Genomic DNA, 21,558 nt, shown 5'->3' with positions numbered 1-21,558 from the left:
AGTAGCCTATACATTATGTTAGAAAATATACAATTGCGATCGACACACACTGACCGGCCACAATGTGAGGAACACTTGTGCTATCTAATAAGATTCATTGCAAGAGCTCGACAGACAGTTCTTGATAATGACGCTTGATATCAGAGAAGAATGAGTTTAGTCTTGGAAAAAAAAATCTTGCGAGATTATATGAGTTGTTTATATGTTCTCGTTTTAATGTCCATGTTAAATATGGATTGTGCTATGTATTTTGGCTTGATGTGTAAAGTAAGGAATCTTCTATTAGTCTTTCCCAACATTCAGGCCCATTGAGCCAAGGCACATTATTTTACGTTAGAAAAATTTCACGGCACACCACCAAACAAAAATGTTGCAACACGTATAGACTGTATACGAAATTATCGATGTTTTCATTTAATTTGACTCACAAATTCAGTCAGTGTGAACTCCGGGCCCGTTGAGTTGAACACTCTTGTTTTCATGGGTTAATTCAGTGGTCCCCAGAGATCGGGCTGTAACAGAGAAAGACATGCTAGCTGTGCTTCCTCAGACCCGACGGAAATGTGCGCGACTCCAGGCAATCGGAGTCCCCCTTGTAACCTTGGTTTACAAGTTTAAATAATCACAATCCTCCAATAAATGAAAAAAGAAGCAGTAAACGTAAAGTAATCTTGAACAAATTGACCAAATTTTACAGTTCAACGCGCAGTTGCCGGCCAGCCATGACTTCCGAAGATACAATACAATACATGCTGATTTATATAGCGCTTTCACAACAGCGGCAGCTGTAACAAAGCGCTTAACAAAACAGTTAAGCGACGTGGACGAGGAAGCTGTTGTGCGTGCCATGTCGTCAAAAACAAGACAACACGAGAAACCTGTTGAATCGTTTGAACAAGTGGCAAAAAGGCAAGCGGAGTTTGAACAGCCTGCCCACGCAAACATTAGCAGTTTGGTCGCTAATAACTAGCCAGCAGCCACCAGATGAAATCAGCAATCAATTGTGTCATCTTTTGATCAGTCCCATTTGCGAGCAGCAATGATGCTAACGCCGTATGTAGGATCGTTACTTAAAACATGATTGGTTTACATGATACGGCGTATTTATCATTCCTAATTGGCCGTTTTCTTAATAGTTCCGTTATTTTATTCTGCGTTTGTTGTGCGGTAGTAGAACGCTGTTTGAAATGAATGGTAGTGAAATGTTGATTTACTCTGTCATTATCTTGTCAGTTGCAGTGCTTTAAAACTGGCAATTTAAAAGCGATGAAAAAAAAAGGCTGCCGTTCCGCGAACAGCATGTACTTGTCTCAACCTATCCGTGACACAAAAAAAGCTTGGGGACCACTGGGTTAATTGCCCCTTCTACCATTCAGTGGAAGCACATTTAATTGTTTAACCTGTCACGATATGACGCGAATGTGCAATGGTACAAAACTTGGGAATCACTACTCTTTTAGATTGTGTAAATGCTCTTCAAGTTGTGGCCGTATATTTCATCTTTAGTTGAATAGTTAATGAATTGATCTGTAAGATCCAAACTACTGGAAGATAATATCCATCAAGAGTGTGTTAAAATCCCTGTAAGAATAACCAGTGCAACATTTTGCATAAAGTCTCTGCTGATTATCAGTACATAACACAACACAACTCCCCCCAAAATTAGGGATATTCGGCTTTGGGGTGAAATTTCAGGATGAACCTACAAGGTGCTACAACCTTTCCGGGTGAATTTTTCTTTGACCTTTGCTGAACCTTTGAATGCACTTGTCCAACTGATCAAAGTTCCGATACTTTCTGCACTACTTGCTACATTAACGTCCAAAATCAGAACAGGTGTTTGATTCATGAAAATCTCCAAAGATGTCCACTTCTATGCCTTTCTGTGACTCCTTCAATTTCTCTGTTACAACCTGCTCATGACACGTTAAGCTTGGTAGCCACTTCCCTCTGAGACCATCCTGTTTGAATACTATTGGATCAATTGTGAGGTGCGGTCTTAGTGTCCAAATGTGAACGGCATCATGAAAAAGACCGATTAATAGGCTGGTCGATTTACATCAGCCGATAAGAGGCCTTTTCAAGGGAATAATGAGTGGCCGGAGTTACGCTGATGAAACACCAATATAATCTCTCTCATTCAGCAAACGCCGTTCAGTTGGCATGGGAAGGAAGTAAAGGACACAAATGGATGGAAGAAGGTTATTTGGGGTGAATGACATCCTCATCCATCCTCTCATATGGCCATTAAGATGCAATGTCTGCACGTGTACACACTGTATGTCCATAAGATTTATAGTTATGCTTTGAGGGCATTATTAGTTTGTTGCTCTATCCAACTTGATACACTTATTTGGCTGCCCACATGACCGACAAAATGTTATTCAGTGTGAATGACATCGTTTGTGCATAAAAGTCCTGTATTCTTGAGTTGGGCGTGTGCAATCAAAAGTTAAAGGATGGTCAAGTAAAGGTTGGAATTTTAGGTGCATCCTGAAATTTCAACAGAAAGACCCCGAATGTTTTTTTGTTTTTTTTGTAAGTAGTGTAGAGAGAGTAACTGATCAGGAAACTATCGTCATCGTTGCACTGCACGTTCTGGTCAGGGCTGGGGAAAACAATAAGAAATGATAATAAAACGGTGTGTTGTGACAATGAGATCCAATCAAGTATATCATGTGATTTATGAGTAAGAGGAGGTGTGTTGCGGTTATGACGCAACCGCGCGCAACACATGGAAAGCAGTTTGAGCATTTATTTGATAACCTTGATATCTGGCTCGAATATAACCTGGCAAGCGACAGTCTTGTAAATGTTTTTTCTCGCTTCCGCCTTCAGCTCCTGCGTGATATTTCCCGCACACTTGTAAGACAATTTTTAACGTACGGGCAGGGAAGCCACATGCTACTCATGAAGCAAAACGGTGCACGGGTGGACAACTGGGTGCTTCTGATCCACTTTGCGACATCAAATTTTGCTACTTAAGATTTAGCACTTGAATTGTGGCACGGAGATGTCAGCGAATGCGTTGTTTTGCCTCACTAGTAGCACGTACAGTAGTTGTCCTACTAGTTAGCAGAAATGTCATACAGTAGTAGAAGGCAATAGTAAAAAGAGTGTATGCAATGTGTGTACTTCAGCTAGATATCAAGGATGTTTAATAAATGTTTGAAATGCATTTATTCTCTATTCTTCATATCCAGCTCAAGGTTGTACAAGTAGGCCAAACGTGGCACTCGTGATGGGAGGGAAAAAAAAACTCCACAGTCACTCGACCGGTGAAACGTAGTCGTTCTACTAGTATGCTGCATTGTGTCACTAGTGAGGACAAATGTAAACTACCACACGGCCCTTCCTAAATGGTACGAGTAGTGGAAAGCACAGCCAATTTACTCGTGCACCCAAATCGTTCTACTTGTGCACTGAATTGTGTTACTTGTACGGACAAGGAGTGTTCTAGTAAAAGGACCTTAAAAGATGAATATTGAATAGATGTATCAATGATATCCATCTGTACCATATAGATTAAAAGTCGCGGTGGGGAAAAAAAATTGTTCAACTTGTGGGTTTGTGCTAGTAGCACACGGACCTTACCTGGGATATCAAGGCTATGGAATAAATGTGCGAACAGACCGGTGTCAAACTTGGGGCCCGGGGGCCAGATCTGGACCGCCACATTTTTTGGGTGGCCCGCAAAAGCAAATGATCTGCATCAACTTCACGTTTCTTGCCAAAATACCAAATTTGCAAAATGTTTTGAAAACATGGAGATATTGCACGCATTTTTCGTTTGGCAAGAAATAAATGTCAACGTATTTGAACAAACAGATTCCTCCAATTCCTCCAATTTCAAAAGTAGTTAATTCATCCATTTGTTGGGTGGATGTAATATGAGGCCGTCGTACATTTATTTGGGTTCATAACGGCCCGTCGAAAGGAAACCGTCGCTCCGATGTGGCCCGCGACAAAAACGAGTTTGACACCCGTACGCTAACGTCTTTCCATAAGAAATGCCTTTTCTGTTGTGTCTTGACGTGGACAGCCCGTGACCACGCATTCACTCACGAGTGGGGCACTTGTTTGGGTTTTTTCCCCACCCCCTTATGTCTTTCCTCCAGGTGCCCCCTACAAGAAGATACTCCCACGACGAAACCGACATGTGGACCATCGACCGGATCCCCCCATCCTACCTTCACCGGTGGGGCTCCAGCGAGGACATAGTGAGTGGCCGCTACAGCTCCACCTTGCCGCGCCGCGAGAGGCGCAGGAACAGCCTGGTCTCCTACCACGAGGAGAGCCACCATCATCACCCCCGGCACCTCCATCGCAAGCGGCGGCGCTCTGAGGACACGCACTCCCTCAAGCACCTGCCGCGCGTGGCGTGCGGCGCCTACGACTACCGCGACGACGACCCGCGCTGCTTCAGCCGCGACGAGGTCATCAACTTTATCGACGAGACGCCGCTGCCGAGCCCCAGGAAGAGCCCGCGGCGCGCGTCCTGCGCCGTCGCCCTCATCCCCAGCGTGTACGAGCGCCACGCCGTCCTCCTGCCTCACTTTGCGCTCACCGACTTTGAACGCGAGCCTCAAGCGCTCCGGCGCTTCTCGGAACACAAAAGCGCCGCCAGGAGCTCACCCGACGGGACCGGCGGTCACGGGAGCTGCGGCAAAGGTGGTCAGGGGGTGGTGGGCTCGCCTGCGGGGGGCACCCGACAGACTCCCCCACCTTCTTGTTGGTCCATGGCGGGGGTTTCGGCAGCCGACTGGGCCCAGCACAAGCAGGCGAGCTTGGGTAAAGGAGGCACAAACAGTTTTGTAAGCTCACCCTTGGCATCCTCATCGGGATATGTCGCATTTCACTCGGATTCTGTTGGCTCCGCTTCCTAAAACAACAACAACATCAACATTCATTCATTCATTCATCTTCCGAACCGATTCATCCTCACTAGGGTCGCGGAGGGGGGGGGGGGGGTGCTGGAGCCTATCCCAGCTGTCTTCGGGCAGTAGGCGGGGGACACCCTGAACACACTGTAGATTCTTTCTGTCATAGGGCCGCGGGGCGGGTTCCAACTTCTTTTGATGGTGTCACAGTAGTTACGGTTTCCTTTTGTAATGCGGGTTATTAGGTAAAGTTGCAAGCGATGTAGCTGTATGCCAAACATCACGCTTCAGTTTGCATCTTGGGTTTCAAAATTAAAAAAAAAAAAAAAGGATCAGCGGCACAATAATAATGATCACGTCCCCCCAAGCCACAAAAAAAAATAAAAAATGGGCTTGGTCTTGGCCAAGGTAATTGACAGTTGAAATGACATGCCAATTAGTGTATGACTATTTCAAAAATACATATGCTTCAAAGGAAAATTTGTCGATAGTTTTAAATCTTTGATGAATATAACAGGAGGGTTAACTATCCATCTCCCCTTCATGTCATCATTGCGGAACGGTGGCTCTTCACCTTTCACTTTCAAGAAGCTTCATCGACATTTATTTTGTTCTAACACAAGTGAATTTTTTTCTAGACGTCTTCTTTTTCCTCTTTGACGTTGCTCCCTGTAAAATGCTGATTATATGCATTTTTTTTCCTTGACACTTTTTTAAAATTTCCATCAATTACTGTACAGCAGCTTTTGTTTCCCAATGGATTCTTTCCTGCTCACATAATACATTCTCCACATTTATTTTTGGTAACAATGTACAACTTGTTCCCAAACTGTACAAGACCATTTTTCAAGTTAAGAGTGGCAGTCCCAAACTCTGCCGTGGTTTACCATCAAATGTGAGGCCGCCAAATTGCTTCTGACAAAGCTGAAGCCAACATTCATTAATTCCTTTCCATGTGAAAGGTTTGGAAAAGACAAAAAATAAATAAAAAAGCGTCCAACAGCACAGTTCCACTACTGCAGGCTGACTCGGCGTAGCAGCATTGCTCTCAAGGTTGCTCGTGCATTGTCATCGATGACAAAAATAGAAAAATTTCGCAATGAAAATGACGGATGGCAAAGAGATTGCACAACAGCATATGCAAATGAGGAATGAATATCAAGAGTTACGTGGAACCGTTATTCAATAGTTGCACGTTGGTCCATCTTATGGTCTTCTTATCTAATGTTTTCTTCCCTATTAGTGCACGTTCATCATTGCGTTCTCATCACATTCCCCGTTTTCAGTGGCCGTTCACTTTCTATTGTATTTACAATCTCAATATATCATTTTGTAACATATTCCAAAATTCACGAATCGATGAATGATGTTTAATTGTTATGAGTTCTTAGATGACTTTGTTTGGAAAAAAAAGGTTTTGACTGAGTAAATGCAAAAGATTACTCAAGGGCGTGTGTGTGCTTTTTTCCCCGCTTTCATCTCTTGTAAGCAGGAATAGCAACAAAATCAGGGTTGCAACGCAGAGTTGGGGTGTCGAGACAGGATTAAGGTTTCAAGTTGATACATTTTTGGGTTTAAATTGGAGCTCAAGTTTGGGTTGAATGCAGGGTTTCAAACGTGGATTAGACTTTAGAAAGAGGGCTGTAGGTCTGGGTTTCAGTTTTCACATTAACTTTTCAAGACAGATGGTTAAGATTTTAAATTGGACTTTCAAACAGGGTTTGTCGTTTAAATGAATGCTTTAGTTCCAATTTACGTTTAAAAAGTAGGGTTTTACGCATAGAGTGCAGTTTAAAAATAGGGGTTCAAGCCTACGTCCGTTTCGGTTGGGGGTTTCGAGTGGGGGGGGGGGGTTGAGCATTTCAATTTTAGGGTTTCAAGCCAACAGTGATGTGTTCCTCGAGCTGGTCCTTGGCCGAAAAAAACAACCATGTACAGAAAGGTGTTTTTAGCCGAAAAAACCCCGACCATATATATAATAAGGCGTGTTTAGACAAAAAAAACGACCATGGATAGTAAGGTGTTTTTAGCCGAAAAAAAACGACCATGTATAGTAGGGCGTTTTTCGACCCAAAAAAGACCATGTATAAGTACGGCGTTTTTAGCCGAAAAAATCGACCATGTATATAATAAGGCGTTTTTAGACGAAAAAACCGACCATGTATAGAAAGGCGTTTTTAGATGAAAAAAACGACCATGTATAAGGCGTTTTTAGACGAAAAAAATGACCATGTATAGTAAGGCGTTTTTAGATGAAAAAAACGACCATGTATAAGGCGTTTTTAGACGAAAAAAATGACCATGTATAGTAAGGCGTTTTTAGCCGAAAAAAACTACCATGTATCTAGTACGGCGTTTTTCGCCGAAAAAACCCCAGACCATGTCTAGTAATACGTTTTTAGACAAAAAAAACGACCATGGATAGTAAGGCGTTTTTAGCCGACAAAAACGACCATGTATATACATAGTAAGGCCTTTTTAGCCGAAAAAAAAGACCATGTCTCGTAAGCTGTTTTTAGCCGAAAAAAAACGACCGTGTGTAGTAAGGCGTTTTTAGCCGAAAAAAACCCCGACCATGTATAGTTAGGCGTTTTTAGCCGAAAAAAAGACCATGTTTAGTAAGGTGTTTTAACCCAAAAAAATGACCACGTATAGTAAGGCGTTTCTCGACGAAAATAACGACCATGTATAATAAGGCGTTTTTAGCCGAAAAAAATCAACCATGTGCAGTAAGGCGTTTTTAGCTGAAAAAAACGACCATGTATAGCAAGGCGTTTTTAGCCGAAAAAAAACAACCATGTGCAGTAAGGCGTTTTTAGCTGAAAAAAACGACCATGTATAGCAAGGCGTTTTTAGCCGAAAAAAAACGACCATGTATAGGAAGGCGTTTTTAGCCGAGAAAAAAAAACGACTATGTATAGGAAGGCTTTTTAACCCAAAAAAAACGACCATGAATAAAAAGGCGTTTTTAGCCGAAAAAGGGACCATGTATAGTAAGGCGTTTTGAGACGAAAAAAATGACCATGTATAGTAAGGCGTTTTTAGCCGAAAAAAAACGACCATGTATAGTAAGGCTTTTTAACCCCAAAAAAACGACCATGAATAAAAAGGCGTTTTTAGCCGAAAAAAGGACCATGTATAGTAAGGCGTTTTTAGCTGAAAAAAAGACCATGTTTAGTAAGGCATTTTAACTCGAAAAAAAACGACCATTTGTAGTAAGGCGTTTTTAGCCTAAAAAAAACGACCATGTATCATAAGGCATTTTAACCCGAAAAAAAACTACCCTGTATAGGAGGGCATTTTAAGCCGAAAAAAACGTTATATATAACCGTAAGCCATTTTTAGACGAAAAAAAATGACCATGTATAGTAAGGCGTTTTTAGCCGGAAAAACGACCATGTACAGTATATAGTAAGGCGTTTTTAGATGAAAGAAAACGACCATGTGTAGGAAGGCGCTTTTAGCCGGAAAAAAAAAAGACCATGTATAGTCAGGCGTTTTTAGCCGAAAAGAACCACCATGTATAGTAAGGCGTTTTTAGCCGAAAAGGACTATGTATAGTAAGGCGTTTTTAGCCGAAAAAAAACGACCATGTATCTAGTAAGGCGTTTTTAGCCGAAAAAAAAAACGACCATGTCTAGTAATCCGTTTTTAGACCAAAAAAACGACCATGGATAGTAAGGCGTTTTTAGCCGAAAAAAAGGACCATGTCTCGTAAGCCGTTTTTAGACGAAAAAAAAATGACCATGTATAGTAAGGCGTTTTTAGCCGAAAAAACGACCATGTACTGTATATAGTAAGGCGTTTTTAGATGAAAAAAACCCGACCATGTATAGTTAGGCGTTTTTAGCCGAAACAAAGGACCATAAATCGTAAGGCGTTTTTAGCCGAAAAAAAGGACCATGTTTATAAGGCATTTTAACTCGAAAAAAAACGACCCTGTATAGGAGGGCATTTTAAGCCGAAAAAAAAGACCATGTATAGGAAGGCGTTTTTAGCCGAGAAAAAAAAACGACCATGTATAGGAAGGCGTTTTTAGCCGAAAAAAACCGACCATGTATAGTAAGGCTTTTTAACCCAAAAAAAACGACCATGTAGAGTAAGGCGATTTTAGCCGAAAAAAAACGACCAAGTATAGTAAGGTGTTTTAACCCGAAAAAAAACGACCCTGTATAGGAGGGCATTTTAAGCCGAAAAAAACGTTATATATAACCGTAAGCCATTTTTAGACGAAAAAAAATGACCATGTATAGTAAGGCGTTTTTAGCCGAAAAAACGACCATGTACAGTATATAGTAAGGCGTTTTTAGATGAAAAAAAACGACCATGTGTAGGAAGGCGCTTTTAGCCGGAAAAAAAAAAAGACCATGTATAGTCAGGCGTTTTTAGCCGAAAAGAACCACCATGTATAGTAAGGCGTTTTTAGCCGAAAAGAAGGACTATGTATAGTAAGGCGTTTTTAGCCGAAAAAAAACGACCATGTATCTAGTAAGGCGTTTTTAGCCGAAAAAAAAACGACCATGTCTAGTAATCCGTTTTTAGACCAAAAAAACGACCATGTATAGTAAGGCGTTTTTAGCCGAAAAAACGACCATGTGTAGTAAGGCGTTTTTAGCCGAAAAAAAAAGACCATGTCTCGTAAGCCGTTTTTAGACGAAAAAAATGACCATGTATAGTAAGGCGTTTTTAGCCGAAAAAACGACCATGTACTGTATATAGTAAGGCGTTTTTAGATGAAAAAAACCCGACCATGTATAGTTAGGCGTTTTTAGCCGAAACAAAGGACCATAAATCGTAAGGCGTTTTTAGCCGAAAAAAAGGACCATGAACAGTAAGGCGTTTTTAGCCGAAAAAAACGACCATGTTTATAAGGCATTTTAACTCGAAAAAAAACGACCCTGTATAGGAGGGCATTTTAAGCCGAAAAAAAAGACCATGTATAGGAAGGCGTTTTTAGCCGAGAAAAAAAAACGACCATGTATAGGAAGGCGTTTTTAGCCGAAAAAAACCGACCATGTATAGTAAGGCTTTTTAACCCAAAAAAAAACGACCATGTAGAGTAAGGCGATTTTAGCCGAAAAAAAACGACCAAGTATAGTAAGGTGTTTTAACCCCAAAAAACAGGGATCGAACACTCAACCTCTTACTCCATCACTCTACCACTGAGCCAAAGCACCACATAGAGCAGTTGAGTTGTGTTTTTTTTTATTCATCATGGTCTTTTTTTTTATCCAAAAAGGCCTTACTATATATACATGGTCGGTTTTTTTCGGCTAAAAACGCCTTACTATACATGGTCGCTTTTTTTGGCTAAAAATTTCGTCCAAAAACGCCTTACTATACATGGTTGGTTTTTTTCGGCTAAAAACGCCTTACTATACATGGTCGTTTTTTTTCCGGCTAAAAACGCTTTACGACACATGGTCGTTTCTTTTCGGCTAAAAATGCCTTTCTATACATGGTCGTTTTTTTCGTCGAAAAACGCCTTATTATACATGGTCGCTTTTTTTGGCTAAAAATTTCATCCAAAAACGCCTTACTATACACGTCGGTTTTTTTCGGCTAAAAATTTCGTCCAAAAACGCCTTACTATACATGGTTGTTTTTTTTCGGCTAAAAATGCCTTACTATACACGGTCGTTTTTTTCGGCTAAACATTTCATCCAAAAACGCCTTACTATACATGGTGGGGGTTTTTTGGGCTAAAAACACCTTACTATACATGGTCGTTTTTTTTTTTGTTAAAACGCCTTTCTATTCATGGTTGTTTTTTTCGTCGAAAAATGCCTTACTGCACATGGTCGTTTTTTTCGGCTAAAAACGCTTTACGACACATGGTCGTTTTTTTCGGCTAAACATTTCGTCCAAAAACGCCTTACTATACATGGTGGGGGTTTTTTGGGCTAAAAACACCTTACTATACATGGTCGTTTTTTTTTTTTTGTTAAAACGCCTTTCTATTCATGGTTGTTTTTTTTCGTCGAAAAATGCCTTACTGCACATGGTCGTTTTTTTCGGCTAAAAACGCATTACTATACAGGGTCGTTTTTTTTGGCTAAAAATTTTGTCCAAAAATGCCTTACTATACATGGTCGTTTTTTTCCGCTAAAAATTTCGTCCAAAAACGCCTTACTATACATGGTCATTTTTTTTTTCGGCTAAAAACGCCTTACAATACATGGTGGTTTTTTTCGGCTAAAAACACCTTACTACATGGTCGTTTTTTTCCCTCTAAAAATTTCGTCCAAAAACGCCTTACTATACATGGTCTTTTTTTTTCGGCTAAAAACACATTACTATACATGGTCGGGTTTTTTTTCGGCTAAAAATGCTTTACGACACATGGTCGTTTTTTTCGGCTAAAAACGCCTTACTACATGGTCGTTTTTTTTTTTCGGCTAAAAATTTCGTCCAAAAACGCCATGGTCGTTTTTTTCGGCTAAAATCGCCTTACTATACATGGTCGTTTTTTTCGGCTAAAAACTCCTTACTATACATGGTCGTTTTTTTCGGCGAAACATTTTGTCCAAAAATGCCTTACTATACATGGTCTTTTTTTTCGGCTAAAAACACGTTACTATACATGGTCGTTTTTTTTCGGCTAAAAATGCTTTACGACACATGGTCGTTTTCTTCGGCTAAAAATGCCTTTCTATACATGGTTGTTTTTTTCGGCTAAAAATGCCTTACTATACACGGTCGTTTTTTTCGGCTAAAAATTTCGTCCAAAAACGCCTTACTATACATGGTCGGTTTTTTTGGGGCTAAAAACACCTTACTATACATGGTCGGTATTTTTGTTAAAACGCCTTTCTATTCATGGTCGTTTTTTTCGTCGAAAAATGCCTTACTGCACATGGTCGTTTTTTTCGGCTAAAAATTTTGTCCAAAAACGCCTTACTATACATGGCCGTTTTTTTCGGTCAAAAACGCCTTCCTATACATGGTCGTTTTTTTTTTCGGCTAAAAACGCCTTACTATACATGGTCGTTTTTTTCGGCGAAACATTTCGTCCAAAAATGCCTTACTATACATGGTCTTTTTTTTTCGGCTAAAAACACATTACTATACATGGTCGTTTTTTTTTCGGCTAAAAATGCTTTACGACACATGGTCGTTTTTTTTTTCAGCTAAAAATGCCTTTCTATACATGGTCGTTTTTTTCGTCGAAAAACGCCTTATTATGCATGGTCTTTTTTTACGTCTAAAAACGCATTACTATACAGGGTCGTTTTTTTCGTCTAAAAACGGCTTACTATACATGGTCCTTTTTTTTGGTTAAAAACACCTTACTATACATGGTCGGGTTTTTTTGTTAAAACGCCTTTCTATTCATGTTCATTTTTTTTTGTCGAAAAACGCCTTACTACACATGGTCGTTTTTTTCGGCTAAAAATTTTGTCCAAAAATGCCTTACTATACATGGTCGTTTTTTTTCGGCTAAAAACGCCTTACAATAACACCTTACTATACATGGTCGTTTTTTTTTGTTAAAACGCCTTTCTATTCATGGTCGTTTTTTTTTCGTCGAAAAACGCCTTACTACACATGGTCGTTTTTTTCCGCAAAAAAATTCGTCCAAAAACGCCTTACTATACATGGTCGTTTTTTTCGGCTAAAAACGCCTTACGACACATGGTCGTTTTTTTGGTCTAAAAACGCCTTACAATACATGGTCGTTTTTTTTTTTGGGCTAAAAACACCTTACTATAAATGGTTGTTTTTTTCGGCAAAAACGCCTCATCGTTCACTTCAAAGAGCCGGCTCTTTGTACCGGCTCGTTCGCGACCGACACATCACTTGTGAAAATGTAGGCGATTGAACAGTCAGAGGTGCTGCCAAAAAGAACCCTTTCTGCACTGAAATACAATGAATTTAATTTTGATTCCGTTTGCTGCAATACAAATCGGATACGATGCAGTACACGTACAGTATGGTAAGCATGCAGTCGAGCAGGTATGGCATTATATTCAAGACTTAAACAACAGACCGCCTGTGTTGCACCAGCAGAGTGGCGCAGCGGAAGCGTGCTGGGCCCATAACCCAGAGGTCGATGGATCGAAACCATCCTCTGCTAGTTCTTTCGCAAATGTAACATTTTGTGCTCGATGAAAATAAATTGATGATGGACAGAAAAGCGGGAATTTGGACACGAGTGAGTAATGTGTTGTGTGGCTTCCGTGCCGGGCCCAGAGCACGTCTGGCCTCTTAAAATGCGCTCCGGTGTGTCCAGTCTGATGTGAATCGCGTCATCTGACCTTGCTCCTCCCGGGGTGAGTAACTATCGGGAAGGCGAGGCGAACAGATCCTTCGCACAATGTTAGAGAAGACTTCATAGAGGGTGTGAAACCCCGCTGAAGTTAATTCATTTTTCATACAGTCTCATGTACGCTACAATTTGATTTCTTTCTTTTGGTTTTGTTTTTTTTTGCTTGCTTCCGGGTTGATGTCATTTTAACCGCTAATCATCAGGCTAACCTACGTTTGTTGTTGGAACTTAGCCAGCCGGCTTGCTTCCGGGTTGATGTAGTCATTTTAACTGCTAATCAAAAGGCTAACCTACGTATTTTATTTAGCGTATAGTCTGAACACTCCCACCGCCCCAAAAAAGGAAATTGTAAAAAAAAAAAAAAGTAATAGCTCTCTTTGGGCGAACGGTGTACATGCCATTGACGATATTGCAGTATGCAAGAACGGAGTCTTATTATTGTCATTTTTATTCAGAAAATATAAGCTCACAACGTTTCTATGAAAAGGCGAAGCTTTCATGGTCCCTACCAAGGTCTCCACATATTGTGACGACGGCTGCCAACTTCACTGGGACTTTTGGGGTGAAGTTTCTTGACAGTGGCTCGTTTATTCAGGGGTTCTGTGGTAGGGGCGGCGACCGGTCCACACCGCGTGGACAGTTTCTGGGTGGTGTCTTCACTTGAGTGAAAGTGAGACGCGTCGTGGGTCCTTGGAGAGATAGCCTTGTCGTTCTGTGCTCTCCACGCCGTTTCTCGCGTTTCCGCGTGGGCTACATCGCTGTCCGTGGTCCTGCAGATGTGCAGCGGTTTGCAGCTCAAGGGCGCCATCTTGAGGCGCTGTCGGTCGTTCACCGTGTCAGCCATCAGCAAGTAGTGTTGAAAGTTAGCCAGACAGCTGTGGTAGCCTTTCTGGTAATCGGAAAGTTCCCCACGCGCGGAGGGAGCTGCGAACAAGAACAATGCGTCAGTCAGGTTTACACAGGGGCAAAAGTGAAAGTGGATGTGTGAAGACTTACAGGTGGGAGAGTTTTTCTGAAGGTGCTTCAAATGTCTCACGGTGAGCTCCAAGATGTCCGCCTTCTCCAGTTTGCGCTTCCGAATCTGCGTGTGCAAGCAAAATCGAATTCGTTACAGTCAAAACGCACGTCTTTCAAGCCATTTCTCGGAAACGTGCATGATAATTAAAAATTTAAAATTATATTGTGGCCTTTACGATGTCTTTTATTTTTTTTCATTATTAGTCTAATTTTAACAATATAATTATATAGAGAATTAGAAATGAGTTATTAGTTTGAAGGGTAGGGCATTGTACATTTGCCTGAATATCAAAAACAATGAACAGGGTTGAAGATTTTTTTTTTCAATTGTGATGATAAAATCTTTTGAGTATTTTGAACTTTTGGACTGCACAATGGCTGTTTACTAAATGAGAGCTGGATGAATTCGTTTATGCTTACAGTGCTACTATAGTGGCTCTCCAGAAGGCATTTCAACTGGTCCAAACATTTGTTAATCCGGGCCCTTCGTTTCTTCTCCATCAATGGTTTGGAGACCTGGATAATTGAGACAACATCATAAATGCATTTCACTGAACTCTGTCTTCATAAATACCGTCACAACGTTTTTTCTTTAGACGTACCTTACTTGCCGTGATTGAGTCGGACTTGTCCACACAGTCAATAGTGGCCACCATTCTGTTTTTTTCCTCACTCCTTTTTTTTCTCTCTCTCCCTCTCTCACGAAGCGAATTTCTTTCCCTCACAACAGCCAAAAAGCGAAAGTGGACCACGCACGGGTTTATATAGACACACCCACTTAACATCTCAATGCAAAGAGCCCCCATCCCCGAAAACGCTTAAATGACCAAGCACTGCTGTCATTTGGCCGCCAACAACAAGCACATACCAACACAACAAGGAACCTTTTTGTTCATTTTTTTAGGGGGGGGGGGGGGGTGTTTGAATTTATTCAAGTTTATTTAGTCACATGATTGCACGAAATAAAATCATCTTGATGCAGATCTACTTTTTTTAGACTTTACACCTCGTTAAAATTTTTTGGGGCATCCGCTTGTCAAAGTAAAATGGAGTAAATTCAACACAACATGTTTGTCCTTTCCGAGTATGGGAGAAATGTGCATATTTCGGATTGCGCAAAGTGGCCAATAGCCAATTGTAAAGGGCCAGGATTTAAATGTGATCTTCTTCCTAGTAAAGCCTTACAGCAGGGGTGTCAAACTCATTTTTGTCGCGAGCCACATTTTAGTTACAGTTTCCCTTTGGAGGGCCGTTATGACTGTGAACCCCTATTAATAAGTCAAGAATAATGGTTTATTCACCTATTATTTAAGTTACTGTAATGAGGGGTTTGGTAACACGAAAATGCTGATAGTATCACCCTTATTTATTTCAAATGAGAATTTGAAATTTTAGTAGTGATTTTAGCAAGCATCATGAAAGTTGACATTTTTGATTTGCTTTCGAGCGCCACATAAAATGATGTGGCGGGCCTGATCTGGCCCCCGGGCCTTGAGTTTGACACGTGTGCCTTATGGTGTTTCCATTGGGAACAATTTGTTGTAGTTTTGTTTTGGTTTCATTTTGCTTTTGCATGTTACCTATTCGAAATATTAAAAAGTCCACTTAATCAACACGCGGCATTGAAAAGGAGCAAAGGCATGGTGGAGTTAAACAAAAGAGTGAAACCCCAAAAGTGAAACATAATTGGCCACGATTCTGGTTCTGCTTAGTCGTGCATTGACGCTTTTATTTCGGAGTTTCACGCCAGCAGGTCTTAGGCAACACCGTGGTAATTTTCGACGTGCCGCCACGGATGGCGATTTAGGTCCTACGTGGCCCACGTCACACCTGGCCATGTGCTCGCATGACACGACCGTTTGAGACAATATTTATGGCTGCGCGGCAAATAGTTTGCATTAAACTATTACAAAGCCGACTTTGGCCAAGCGAACTCTGCTATTCATCGGCTACTGAGTTTCATGACTTTTTGTCTTGACGCCAGGCTGCTCGGAGGGGGTTGCGGGTATACTTGGGTGTGAGGGGGGCGGCGGGGCTGGGGGCACCGAGGAGAATTGTGGGCCGCCCCTTGTCCTCGGTCCTCCGCCTCGCGATTATCCACACTGCTCCCTGAAAGGAGAGCTGGCTTGGGAAAGTCGACTTCACTTGCGGCCCATTGCGCATCTTTTACGTACGTCAAAAAAAAGGAGCATTTGAAAATAGAAATGCGGACTTGGGGAAGCTTTTGGACACGGCGGCAGCCTCTCTGAGGCAGGGGCCCTTACAGCAAGACATTTTGAACAAGGGAGGGGGAGGCTTTAGATGGCGCTTTATTGGGGTCACGCGACTTGTCATTGAACGCTCCCTGCAGTTCCAGGGGGGAAAAAACAACCCCCCCCCCCCTGTGTTAAAGCCCAAATCAGTGAACACCGTCACTGTAAATTTTTGGATGTCAATTTGTGTTAAAAACATCCACGTTACTCTTCGTAAAACACTTTAATAATTATTCATGTCAACATAATCCTTCTGAAAAGTAAGTTATTTTCTATGAGGCGCTTCCCAAATATTTTCTACCCGCGTATTTTAGCGCCAGAAGCTTGTTTTGCTCACTGAACTTGAATAGTCATTTCGCTCTGGTCGGATACAAATATGTAAGGCGTTCTTTATGTAACCAGGTGAACCTTACTTAGATGTTTGTAGTGAAGGCTTCCTTGTTTAACAAATGTAGCACTGTCACTTTAAGAGCCACACTAGATCAAAACACGCGGGAACATATGCAGCGTGTTTCCCTATTAAGCAAGCCACTGCTGTTGTCTATTGTAGCGTAATTGTCTTTAATCTGTTAGATAATTTTCTTTGATCTCTTAGATCCCTTTTCGAACTCTTTTAAAATTCATTTTACATCATCTTAAAGCTGTACAATTTCTCATTGTTCAGTCGGGAATAAAGACCACATAAAAATTATTTTGTGTCCAGTCTAGTCTTTCCAGAGACTCGGCTACATTTATTTCTCTGAAGAAATGCCGACACCATGTCAAGTCCATGGCCGCCAATCGCATTCGGATGACTATATTGTCACGTCACGTCACAGCTATGGAAATAGGCGCGTGTCCTACAGCGAGTCAAAAAAAAAAAAACGATCACACATACACACAATAAAACCCCTCAACACTAATTGCGTAAAATCCACCGAATCATTGCGGTACACAAAGTTAATGCAACAGCGATGCGCGTAATCGGGAAGAGATCTGGCGGAGTTGCCGCGCACCAGGGCAGCTCTGTGGTGTCCTTTGTCCCTCTTTCCACGTCACATTAGGGAGGTTTTCACGCTTGCTTTGAAAACGGCACCGTGGCGAGGTTCCTCAGAGTCACAGAAGAGACACGGCCGCGCTTATTAGTCGCTCTAATTCCAATTAGTGTTGCCTCTCCTTCAGCGGAACAAACGAGAATGGAGTGCCCTCGATTTCAGATCACATGCAGGGAAGTTGAAGGGACGCGGCCAAGATGTCAAAGTGTTCCCCAGCACCCCACTTCAAAGTCTCCGCGTCATCTTCTTTCCGCATGAGAATGGCGCAATGCGAACCTTGTGTCCGAATTGCAAGTGAGAATGCGTGTGCCATTACACGACAATTTAAGGCTATGTTTATAAAAAGGACACATGCAGCTTCTCTTTGAGCCTCGGGTCGTACGTGAACCCTTTGGGGTCTTTGTCATGGAGCAGCGCCCAACGTAACAATCGGACTATTGGCGGACTTGTTTGCAACAATTAGTGAGGCAATTATGCTATTACGGCAATAAACGATGCTCTTCATGGAGAGCAAACGGACGCATTTGCAAGTCAATGGTTAAAACAAAGTGCCTATATAATCCAAACTCCAATGCGGAGGTTGCGTTTACATGTCTCATTTAGCTCAAGGGACAGCTGCAATTCTTAAGGGTTATTTATTTTTCTAAACATGGAATATTTTGGAGTATGATAGCTACAAAAGCAAAACAAACAAAAGAAAAAGAGTACAGTGGCGCCTCTACTCACGAACGTCTCTTCATACGAAATTTTCAAGTTACAGAACGCCTCAAGAGGGAAATATCACCTCTTGTTCCGAAAGAAATGTCAAAATACGAAAGGTAAAAGTACAGTATGGTGCGCTAGTCGCAGCTCCGACTTCCCTGAACGCAACATACTAAGAGCTATTCTGCCATTGGCTGGCATCTTCCGAGTATCCTATTGGCTAAGAGGGACTTTACCGTTTGTGTCTTCACGTGTAGATAAATTAATAGATTTGTGTCTATGCAACTTCCTCGCCATGAGGCGTTCCGATAGTTTTACCTAAATGTGAATCACTCAGAAAAAAAAGTGTTGACCTGCAGTCGGGTGATCGCTCACTATGCTTACGTTTGCCTTGGACATTTTCAAAAGATTGTTAAAAGCAAACGTCCTTGGATCCGTTCTTTACAAAACGCCAGGCAAAAACCACTTCAGAGAGAGAACATGAACTAAAGAGGGCAAAAAACGATGAGGAGGCTCTTAAAAGTTAAATGACCACCATCTTTATTTTTTGTTTTTTTTTTACATGATGCACAACTCTCATTGATTGCGCAATAATCGAATTGCAACATGTATTTGTTACATATTTCGATGCATCTTTATGCTTGAGAAAACATTTATGTCAGATTTTTTCTTTGGGGGGGGGGCAGGGGTCTTGGAACGGATTAGGGTATTTCCATGGAATACGGGTCTCTATTTACAAAATATTCTAGTTAAGAAATTTCTTCCAGAATACATTAATTTCGTTAGTAGAGGTACCACCGTATTTACAAGTGATGTAGTATACAGTAGTCTCAACTTTGATTTACTATACTTAAATCCATTTTGGTCAAGCATCGCCACAAGTTACTCGCAAGATGCTAGGCACAGTTTTTTCATCCATCCATCCATCCATCAATCCATCGGGTACACTAGCACCATGTGTCTGTCCACAGTGAATCCATTGTCATGAGGATTTCACGGTCTGCTCTTTCTTTTCTTCTCATGCTTGCGTGCTTCGACCTAGCTTCCCGCATAGATGCGGCCTATGTGTCTTAAAAAACGCAAGAGAAGGGCTGGCCCACGATTTGGCACAGCGAGAGCGGAGCAAATCGATTTGCCGCCTTCTTTTCAGGTGCACTTGTGTCTGCGCTGGTGTGACCAAAGCGCTTTTGTGGTGTGCAACAAGTGCACAAAACAGGAGCAGGTAGACACCAACATGTGCATGCAGTGGAGTTTTAAAAATATATACAATATATTACAAATATAGAGAAGGGATTTGGGGGAAAAGCCACGCGACAGCAGCTCTGATCAAAGATCAAACAGGAAGGGGAACCATGAATTTCTATGGACTGCCCCTTGGGTTATTTAAAAGGTTCTTCCTTTGCTTTGGGCGCACAATGGCTACTGTTGGCCTGTTTGTGCAGGGGTGAGCGCAAGAAAAGAGCAGAGGTGCACATTAACATCGCTTAAGGTTCTCTCAAGGCCCTTAAATGAACTGACTGCCAAGTAACTTTATAACTCGCTGGAGGATGAAGCCTTTGTGCGCGCCTCGAGTGAAAGACAAGAGGGAGGGAAAAAAGGGAGAGGGTGTGGAGTGATGGGCTGCCATTGTTCAACACTAAAGCGCATGGCTATTGATGCGCCTTGAATTGCAAAACATCTGCCATTTACTTGGAACACACACTTGAGCGGCATTTGAATGAAAAGAAAGCAGCATGCGGCTCTTGCGTGCGTGCATGCATGCGATGTCTTCGTAAAAACAACGCTTCCTGCGTGGGACGGAATCTGCACGCGCAAAAGGAAAAATAAAGACATTCGCATGTACAAGCAACTTGCTGTCACACGTCGTGAAATAGGAGTCGTATTTAACTCGCTTATTATATTCAATTTGTTGGATCTATCACTATAATGAGCTTTTCTGTTTTTTAAACGATGACTCGCAGACAAAAAAAAAAAAAAAAAAAAGCTCGTACCGCACATCCAAATCACCCATCCATCGACACTCAGATCAGCATCACTTGGGATCGGTCTTGAATTTAGGAATCATTTTTTTTCTTTTTCTCCACACAAATCCCCCATGGTCGCGACCTCAAGCGTCTTATTGTTTAGTTTAGGGACCAGTTGCCAGCCAAGGATTTCCCAGGGTTTCCCCCTTTTATCAATCCAAAGTGGAAAATTGAAACTGAAAAGACACAGGGGCGTTCCTGCGATTTTCCTCGCTCCTTATGCAAGTTGTGGCACACACAAATGTGTCCTGCGTCTTGAGTAAAATGCCCAATCACGAACAATATGTGCAATGCGGACAGGGAAAAAAATGTTGCTGCAATGTGCGAATCATTTCATATTTTAATTGATATTGACATTCCTACCATTTCTTTTCTTCTGTGTCCTGAATGTACCATGTTTATTTTTATTCATTTATTTAGTTTTTTTTGTATTATCACGGATGCATGAGGTGTGACATATTTTTTTTATTAGTCCATATTAGTTTTCAGACCTCACCAATTTCTTCCAGTGTTACAGGTTATTTTCTGATATTGTTTTGCTGTTTACGTGCACATAAATAAAATACAAATGCATATTCAAAAGTGAGAGTCAAGCATATGATAAGAGTCAGCGAATATCATAAAATCTTCCAAATATCAAACGAAACACGAAAGGATTGCAACGACAGCAACATTACCACAATTTTACACATGAACAACAACACAACACATTTTGTTAAGAATAAAATGAGAGTGACTGGGAGCAAACGTGTTTTAAAATCCACCTCAACAACATCGACAAATAGATAAAATGGCCAAACTACTGCAAGGGTGAATTGTAAAAATAATACCGTGACCCACAGAGAAAATATGTTTTCACTTATAAATATAGAATATGATTACACGTTAAAACATGACATGAAAAAACCAGAAGAGGATCAAACCTGTTCGAGTGTCACCCAACAATAGTTCACAAATGCGTAACTGGCAGAACATTGAGGACTGAAATTAATGAGAAAAAATGTTTTAATGTGTCATGTCTAGTAAACAACAATAAATCGAATATTGTGAGAATTAGAACTGTATGAGAAACTTATTGGCCTGCATAACACCTGTGACAGTCCCATGAATTCCACATGATCGAAATTCTGATCAAGTTTGTTTTAATATCAATGTTTTTTTTCTTCTACGAACCCCAAGTGTTCACTGTAATTTTTAGGCCAAGCCACCAAATCGTGGCCGCTGAGTTAAGCAACGTGTGCGTGGGAAATCGGTATGAAATCGTCAATTTGTTGGTGTCAGCGTTGAGCTACTCCCCCCCACGGCGCCATATGCCATGTCAAGTGGCACTATTTAGCAATTCGTTCCCTAATTTCACGGTTTATCCTCCCCGTCCAGTAG

The 21,558-nt window shown here is 41.4% G+C and overlaps 2 protein-coding genes across 3 annotated transcripts in view; one reads left to right on the top strand and one right to left on the bottom strand.

The window, feature by feature from the left end:
- gpr153 (G protein-coupled receptor 153) overlaps positions 1-6,322 on the top strand; it is a 34,435-nt gene extending 28,113 nt beyond the window's left edge. Inside the window, exon 6 of the mRNA XM_086110267.1 lies at positions 4,119-6,322. Coding sequence (XP_085966393.1) covers positions 4,119-4,886 — 768 coding nt within the window. The 3' untranslated portion in view covers positions 4,887-6,322. The remainder of the gene's footprint in view (positions 1-4,118) is intronic.
- A 7,257-nt stretch (positions 6,323-13,579) lies between these two features.
- hes3 (hes family bHLH transcription factor 3) lies at positions 13,580-15,090 on the bottom strand. Of its 2 annotated transcripts, XM_086130246.1 has the most exons (4): positions 14,769-15,090; positions 14,587-14,682; positions 14,146-14,230; positions 13,580-14,073 (listed from the first exon to the last, which is right to left on the bottom strand). In XM_086130246.1, exons 1-4 carry the CDS (start codon positions 14,970-14,972, stop codon positions 13,655-13,657), a joined length of 804 nt encoding a protein of 267 aa, XP_085986372.1. In that variant the 5' UTR covers positions 14,973-15,090; the 3' UTR covers positions 13,580-13,654. The 2 variants fall into 2 exon arrangements, with proteins under 2 accessions (XP_085986372.1, XP_085986364.1); XM_086130238.1 differs by having other exon boundaries at positions 13,580-14,230.
- Between the last annotated feature and the right edge of the window lie 6,468 nt (positions 15,091-21,558).

Source organism: Hippocampus guttulatus, chromosome 1 (assembly GCF_054856545.1).
Source record: "Hippocampus guttulatus isolate MCC_2025c chromosome 1, RoL_Hgut_1.0, whole genome shotgun sequence".
Taxonomy (NCBI): Eukaryota; Metazoa; Chordata; class Actinopteri; order Syngnathiformes; family Syngnathidae; genus Hippocampus; species Hippocampus guttulatus.
Note: the sequence above shows the minus strand (reverse complement) of the source record. Positions and strands in the feature narration are given on the sequence as shown.